Source organism: Anastrepha obliqua, chromosome 3, assembly GCF_027943255.1.
Source record: "Anastrepha obliqua isolate idAnaObli1 chromosome 3, idAnaObli1_1.0, whole genome shotgun sequence".
Classification (NCBI taxonomy): Eukaryota; Metazoa; Arthropoda; class Insecta; order Diptera; family Tephritidae; genus Anastrepha; species Anastrepha obliqua.
The window spans coordinates 86853834-86862862 of record NC_072894.1 but is presented as its reverse complement, the minus strand read 5'-3'; the positions used below and the strand labels follow the sequence as shown (position 1 = coordinate 86862862).

The 9029-nt window shown below is 34.9% G+C and overlaps 1 protein-coding gene across 1 annotated transcript; it reads left to right on the top strand.

Moving 5' to 3' along the window:
• Positions 1–4649: 4649 nt before the first annotated feature.
• Positions 4650–8734, top strand: LOC129242735 (probable serine hydrolase). The gene is made up of 2 exons (XM_054879538.1): positions 4650–4900; positions 7562–8734. The coding sequence occupies exons 1-2, from the start codon at positions 4877–4879 to the stop codon at positions 8576–8578; spliced, it is 1041 nt and encodes a 346-aa protein (XP_054735513.1). The 5' UTR covers positions 4650–4876; the 3' UTR covers positions 8579–8734.
• The last annotated feature ends 295 nt before the right edge of the window (positions 8735–9029 follow it).

Here is a 9029-nt window from a genome sequence, read left to right as displayed (position 1 = left end):
AACCACACCGGATATACGAAATCAGCATTCCAACCAACACTACTCACTGTCCGTACTGCACTGCAGTGGCCGCGATCGAGTAGCAATTGGAAATGTACTTCCGTTGTCGATAAAGACATGGCCAATCGCCGATTGAATTTTAAGTACACCAATGACTTGAAACCACTCGATGCTGCTTGCGGGATGCTAGATTGTGCCTCAGATCGAATGCAGTGGTAGATTTGCCATGTATAATATATTTCGCCCTTTTTCTTTTCACTTAGCCATTTTACAATTTAAAATATTTTCCAATAAATATAACCGCCGTCTTCAAATACAATGCTACGGATGCTGTAAGGAGGAAAGGCGGCAAGACGAATGGGTAGTAGAAGTGGCTCACTAAGTAGACAAAGTGATGGACTGAAATTACCACGAATACAATTCTCGCTAAAAATTGCCAAAAATGTTTTACCAATACTTTAATGGAATTACTAAGCCAGTGTTGCGCTGCTGGAAAGTAGTCACTAAATCTGTATCTGAATGTGCGCGTTATTAAAATATACTCGTACAAAATTAAATAACGCACCGAAAAAAAAAACAACACGACTTAGGTAAAATATTTATAAATGGGCGGTACCGCACCCATTTCTGGGTAAATGCCCATATCTCGACAAAGACTTTGTACACGCATTTCTCTTCACCTCATTTGGATTACACATAAATGCAAGGTGGAGCAAAATTAACATTGTTTTGAAAATCTCAACTGATGTAATCCAATTGTCAGACGTATCATTGCGATAGGTGCCATAAAAGGATTCATACAGTTTTCTAACGAAATAAATTGGCGCACTCTCATTCCTGTCGGCTTCCGTGACTTTTTCTATACACGAAATGGCATTGAATAAGTAAAATGTTTTGGCGTCGGTTATCGTCACACTTCTTATGCCATAACGATGGGGCTTGGATTTTCTTCCATGAAATCCCAAAGTTGTTCATCGATGGTACATTGTTCCGATGGAATATAATTGTCTCGACAATTTTTTACGAAATACCCCAAATTTCTCTAATTGGAGGTAAATTATCAGATTGTCTTCGAATTACCCTTGTTGATTTGTCATCAAACCGTAATCGCGAGGCAATAAATTCGAATCTCTGCATACTTATTACACTTCGATACATACTACCACCATATTCATAAGGTCATATGCCCTCCGTACTACTACGATTATCTCTTTTTATACCTGCGAAATAAACCAATCTTATAAACGCATGAAGTTCGATAAGAATTATTTTTTGGAAAGCGGCGCGCACTTTATCTTCACCTGCCGTTGCGTTCTATTTATCGTTTTATAAATAGGTATATTCGTATATTTCAAAATGATCTCCAATATGTCATCTGCAAACAATACCGTCCAAGCGTCCAGTGGGGACTTAGCCGTTAGGGCATAATTTTTTCTACCTGGCAAATGGATTTTCAGGGACGCACGCCGATCTCGCACTTCAGGTAAATTTAACGCCCATTTATACCGATATTTCTCATACACACATCCTCGTTGTCGAGTAGACGTTAATGGGTGTGATTTTGTTTCTTCTCCATCTGAACTATGAGCGGATTCAGATAATTTTTCTATATTAATTTTTCAGCGCCTTCTTCACTACACGGCTCTACTTGTCCAAGAACATCTTCTTCGTCATCATTTGAATCGTTTCCGAAATATTTCGCAAGTTCTCGATGCTCGATTTCAGAACTTGTTCGATCTGCCATTTTATACTAAAATAAATCATCAAAATCATGGATACGCAAGCAGCTCCGATTGTATTCAAAACGTTTTTGAAAAATGATACAATAGAAAATGCTTCATAGAAATATAATATGGATAAGTTCGTGCGGTTTTACAACAGATGGCGTAACTTGATTATTATTCCATCGATCCACATTTCCAAACATTCATTGGAGAGCTACTGTCGTAAGGCACAAACGTCAGTATAAGTTTTTTATTTGAAGCGTAAACAACAATATTTTTACCACACTTGAAAATGTCGAATTTCGTGCCAAATAATGTGTTTTTGCGGGGAATTCTTTAATATGAAGAAAAAAGCAGCCGAAAGTCATCGTATCTTGGTGGAAGTTTATGGTGAGCATGCTCTAGCTGAGCGAACGTGCCAGAAGTGGTTTGCACGCTTTAAAAGTGGTGATTTTGGCCGCGCCGCCAAAGTTCATGGATACCGAATTGGAGGAATTGCTCGATCAAGATCCGGCTCAAACGCAAGAAGAGGTTGCAAAAACTTTGGGAGTTGATCAATCAACCATTTCCAAACGTTTAAAAGCCATGGGAATGATCCGAAATTCAAATTTCGAACTTATTCATAGACCTATTACGTCAATTTGTTATTCAATCGATTTTTTAACCATTAATTTACTAAAATAATGAAAATTTAAGAATATATCCAAAGAAACTTGAAGAAAACAAACTTTTCCATGATCGAAAATTTGCCCTTTCAGAGTGCCGCAATTAAGCATTGTAATAAAAAATATTTTTATCTCATATTTTTTCCCATATTCTATGTTCTTCTAACTTTCAATTGACGCAAAAGTTTTCTGATTTCGTCAATTCATTGAGAAATCCTGAATTTTTTATCAAACTACGGCACGGTGCATGTTTCGTACCATTTGTTTATGATAAAATATTATTAAAATAAACAATTTTGAAAAAATCTCCTCGAATATATTTAGCGAAAGCTTAGAAGATACCTCATGAATTTTTTCTAATTTTCTGTAGGCGTTATATAGCCGAAATAAGCGCCGGACGCGAACTACCCATCGGCATGGGATTCGGTAGTTTTCTCTATGCAGGTATGTGAAAATATTTGTTTTGTGGGAAATATGTCATTTTAAGCTATTTTAACTTATACCTGTATTATCTAATTTTCGTTCGCCAAATGAAACGACATGAGATTAGGGTTAATCATCCAATTTGGTTTGTGCATAACTTTATTCCTAAATAAAAAAAATGACTTTGTGACTTGTGTGACAATCTTTATTTTGACATTTACGTGCCCCATGCTTGTCTGTTCGTAACCTGTAGCTGTCTACTTCACAACTGAAAAAAGTATAAATCTTTCGTTGGGGTGGCTAAATCTGCACTACCTTGTATTACTGAGATTGGTCACAAACCACGCTCACTCTTTATATGATCAGACTAAAAACTAAAAAAAGATTTGTGAAGTGATCCAAATACACTGATACCAATACTAACATTTTTATAGATTTGCATCAATAGCATATTAAAATATTAATAATATGAAAAAAATTATAATGAAATACTGATTTCTATGTACGATTGCATGCGAATCGTAAGTTGCCTAAAGTTATGCAAAATTTTACCAACTATGCATAATCAGACCTTAAGCTTTAAAACTGTTTTTTCAACCTTTTAGTCTTATGCATTATGACACTCTCACAGTAAAAGAGCGGTATTTATGTATATAATGTCGCCGTACTGCAGATAGGGCCCAACAACCTTAGATAATTGATTTCATTTCGTTAACGAGTGAAAAATAAAATTTACAAAAGAATTTCGTTTCATTTCAAAGCAAAATTAACGACATAAAATCTAATCGTTAACATTTAATATAACAATTCCACATAGCTAAAGTGTTTAAGCGCAAACACCAGCCAAAAAACTCGTCAAATCCAATACAAATATCATAACGCAAACTCATTTCAAACCCATCCTTCATAGCGTAATTATGTTGGGTTTGCATGAATTTGAATATTAAATGGTGGCAATAGTGTTCATTTATGTGATTTTTTGTGCTTTTGTTAGCTAGTCAAAATCTGGACAACTTGATTGGCTGCCGACGTCTAAAATTTAGCTATATAGTCTGATACATACACAATAATGAAATAAATGTAAATAACCACAATTTCCATCGAACACGCGTTGGAAACGGTTGGGTTTGGCTTTGGTGCAAACGTGATGTAAACGATAATAAACTGAATCGTTCCAATAGAAACGATTTTTCTTTTTGGATGGATCCTTTACCTGCATATCGCTCATTTACTTCAATAGTTTATATGTAACTTAAAAACCCAATATGTAAGAAAAATAATAAGAAAAGTGTTCAATGTGGCTAGCGGGGCTGTTAATCGATATTGTCATGATTTATCTTACATAGCATACGAGTAAAATAAGAGTTTTTGGTCATTTTTCCATACTTATCTCAAAACAAATTTTTTTTTATTATGATCTATTGTCGTAAATGAACGATGTATGTGAAAGATGGCTCGTAACATTAGTGGAAAGCTAAGAATGATAGAAAATATAATGCACACATTTGTTCACTTTCTGTACTGACATCACTTTATTGTCAAATTCACCAATAATGAATGGGACGTACATATGTAATTTGTATGAATATTATCAGTATAAACCCAATGTAAACTAAGAGTCATTCGTATTCTCCAAGATTAACTAATCATATGAACGCTTGAAGCTATGCTCTTTCTAATGCTCATATAGTATGTATAATTTCACACTCTTCTAAGTGAGAGACATTTCTTTAATAATGTTACCTCACAAATACTCGTGCAAACAAACTGCAGAGCCAATTGAGCATTTCATTTGAAGAATTTGTTGATATTCACATTCATGCTGAAGTTTAGTTAATTCATTTCGATTTAGTTGGTCCGTCTTGTAAGTTGTTTTCGGTGTTGTTAAAAATACTTATGAATAAAATAATGTTAATATACTCGTGCGTGCATTATTAAACGGATAAAACGTTGTCTCAATTCTCAATTAAGTGGTAGTAAAAAAAAACACATTGAACTTGAAACTGTGCAAAGAGCAAACTCTATCAGCAATTTCTAGGCATTGGTATACAAAAAACTTAAATAATGTTGGAGGCAGCGCCACGTGAGGTGAGTGAATGTTTGAGTTTCCTCTCCAACTCTCACATGCTTAAAACCCTGAGTGTGTTGAAAACATATATGGAAATACCCTGCAGGAAAAACATTAGTTGGGAACTAGAATACTACTAGTTTGGTTTTCAGCTAAACTAGTTCTATCAAAATGTCAACAGTCCGGCTATGCCACAGCAAAATACCAATTCATACTGGCCAAAATATATTCTAGTTCAATATGTTTCTAAAATAACCGGTTTTAATTCAGCTGAAATATAAAAAAAAATCATTGCATTCCACTGTAGAAAATACGTTTATTCTCAAAATTAAATAAAACTTCTTTCAGGTTTAGTAATTGGTTAAATAATCAAAAATTGGCTCAAACTTACACTACACATAGTGTTAAATAAAAAAATAAAACAAATTCTTAAAAAAAAAAATGGAAATAAAACTTAAGGTATTTACTTTAGGACAATAAATTTAATTAAGGCTAGTTAAATTTTGGATTTATACATTTTGTGTACGATTGGCGCGCGGATTTATCTGCAATGGTCCGTTTTTGAAATAAAAACCTTTTTAATTGCATGTCTAGTTCATCGACATCTGATTCAAGTGCCTTCAAGAAATCTTAAGTTGTGGCAAAAAAAGTGAATATGGCATTGTTATATAAATGACTTGGATATAATGTTTTTATAACAAATGTTTATATCAGTATCTACTTTTTTATCTTAAAAAAATCAACTAATTTTAAGACAAGGCGATTACTTTATTACTGGTATTATTCTAGTCAATGACGAACTAAAATAATTTCTTCTATAAAACACCAGTATCCGAACTATATTGGTTCCATATTAGTTTGGCTGTTCCCTGCGGGGTATGCACAAATTTTGTTGAGTGAGCGAATTCGTATTAGCTGGTTTTTAGTTAATGCGTCACACATTTTGATAAAGCCGGCTGGTAGATACTCTTAGTTAGGAGACAAAGTTCAGCCAGATTTTTACAAAAAATGCACATACATATATGTATGTATGCAATGGGGGATGTATGTAATATATGTTTGTAATGCGTTGTGGCGCGGCTACAGTCAAAGGTCAATAAAATGAACCTTTTTTGTTTAGACCAGATAATCAAAGTTTGTGTTTGAAAACAATGCCGTTCAGATAAACTTGCAAAAATACTAAAAAAGTTAATGTTATTTAAGTTATCGCCATATTTACCATTTTCTTTTTTGGGAAATACATTTGAAATTTATTAAAGAGAAATTTGTAAAGAGAAAGTGAAGTTTGACTGCTAAGTGCATTTACTTTCGTGTATTTAGCTATTGAAAAGATCATCATTTTTTTTTAATACATTTTGAACGCAGAAAAATCATTTCGCTCTTTCAGATTATTATTGGTGCCCCTTTTTTTTCATGTGTCCCTTAAACTGTATAATTACCATTTTTACCGGAAAGGGTAAATCCTACCATTATAGTTATTTGGAATACAATTTCGTTGAAATGACTTCCACAGCTGGCTTTACAGTAGTTCATTCTGTTAACGTAATTTTTCAGTACATATTGACGATTTCGACATTTATCTTAATTCCGCTCTGGATGATTAGCGTAACATTTATCCTTAACAGCGATCCACAAAAAAATACTCTAATGCTGTCAAATCGCAGTTTCTAGGTGCCCAGTTGACATCACCGTTTCGGCTGGTTACTCCATTTTCAAAGTCTGTGCATAATAATTGCTAATAATAATATTTAAAGTTGGCCACACAGCCATCCATCTTGAAATCAATTTTTTTGGGGGGAATAATGCTTTCACGCCCACCATTGGCTGCAACGTCGGCTTCTTGCTCGAAATTGAGAAATTTAGAAAATTTTTCCGTAATGACGCCGCCCGATCAAAATTCACACATCAGGCCAAAACTAGCAGCTGATAAAGAGTTGAGGTCGGCTATTACTGTGTGTTTTAAAGGTCTACCTAAAATAGTTTGAATTGAACTTCTTCCTCATAATTCTTAGTGTATTGAATGAATGAATAGGTATGCACTTCGACCCTCTACTTATTGCAGTAGCTTCTCCGAACCCTCTCAATAAACCTAAGATGAAGAAAGATTGGGCTGAGGGTATGGGCCTTTATATCGGCCATAATATCTAACACTTATTTCAGGTTTGTGCCTGTTTGCCTTCCTTGAGATGGCATACAAAAGTTTTTCGAAGGAAAATCACTCCTTTTCGGGCCGAGTAAAGCCTTAGGTAGTTTCTAGGGATATCCCCGAGTACTGGAATCAGGAAAGTAAAGATACTTGAACGGGTTGAAAAATTATAAATACTAATTCAGTCATGTGGTAGCGATTAGGTCTTTAAACCCTCCTTGTCGTATTGCCTATCTGATTGAATCATCTTGCGTGTCAGCACTGAATCAGTGGAAGGATCTTTGGGAGTTTACCAATAATATTCAGAAGTGTGGACGCTACGATTAGGATCAATAAGAATTTATTCATCGTATTTTCTAATCTTAGTCACTATATAGTCACAAAGCTGAAATTTTCAAGATACACAATAGTGATATGCATACTATAAAGCCGGTGATATAAATTTGAAGAAACGTAATCCTTTTGATCTGTTGCACTATTTCTTATACATAAATAAAAAACTAATTCTGAAAATATTTTGCTCTACTTCTTTTAGTACGAAGATATTCGCATCGCTGTACCTTGGGGCCATATAGCAGGCCGTTGGTATGGCAATCGTAATTTGCGGCCCATACTCGCTATCCATGGCTGGCTCGACAACTTAGGCACTTGGGACACATTGATTCCTCTGCTGCCGCAGCACATTGGTATACTTTGTGTTGATCTGCCCGGGCATGGACATTCGTCTAATTACCCCAAGGGTATGCAATATCACGGCATAGATTTTATAGACGTTATAATGCGTGTTATCATGGAATATAAATGGCCAAAGGTTTCATTACTGGCGCATTCGCTTGGTTCAATAGTTTCCTTCATTTACACTGCGCTTTTCCCGGACATGGTGGATATGCTAATAGCCATTGATATTATTAAACCTGCCTACAATACAGAGAAGGAAGAAATAAACCAGCTGCGCGTGAATGCTGAGAAAATGCTTTTGGAAGACGAGCGTAGCAATAAGTTGGCGATGTATGAGCCACCCTCGTATACATACGATCAATTAGAGCGGGTGCTATTCGAGGGTTCGCAAAGGTCGGTTGATATTGATAAATGTAAACACCTGCTAGATCGGAATATTGCTAAGTCAAGAAAATTTCCGGAAAAATATTATTTCTCGCGTGATAGTCGTTTGAAATATTATAATCGACTCATAACTTGGCCCGCGCTAGATTTAGAACTGGCTAGAAGAATTAAGAATGTGCCATATATGGTAATAAAAGCCACCAAGTCGAATTACATGGGAGAAGATTCTAAGGAAATTATCGAAATATTGCGCCAGAACAATCCACATTTTGAGTATCACGAAATTGATGGAACACATCACGTCCACTTAAATAATGCGAGGGAATGCGCGACTGTAATAAATCCATTCATTAATGCTCATAGGCCAGCTATGCCGGATACTTGGACCGTTGATGATGAAGAGGAAACTGCAGTTAAAACGAGTAAAAGTAGAAACCGTCGCAAAAATGCAGCAAAAAGACATTTCAAATGGCTTAGAAGTAAATTATGAAGAACTGGATGCGACACAGTTGACATTTCAATATTCAATGTGAATAGCCTTAGAATAAAAAAAGAGTATTATTTGTAATTATAATTTAGTGCTGGGGAATTCATTAGCGCGGTTCGGGGCTGATATCAAAAAATAAATTTTATTTAAGAAAAATTTGGTACATTTTTTTCGTTTTTTCTATCCTTTTGCTACTAGTTTCTAGGTACTTGAGTTTGTCATTCCATTTTGAATTTGCTGGTATAGTATTAGGTAATAACTGAAAACAGTTAGCGAGAGACTGACTTATCATTGTTAGCATTTTGGTATAAATATGTCTATATCTATCCTTATTCCTTTATGCTGTTACATACAACCGTTACGTGAGCAGAATTGTAATACCTTTGAGCACAAGTGCGCGAATATTCATATGTCATTGTTCTAATTCGTTCATACGTTTAATAGGTTTTGCAAC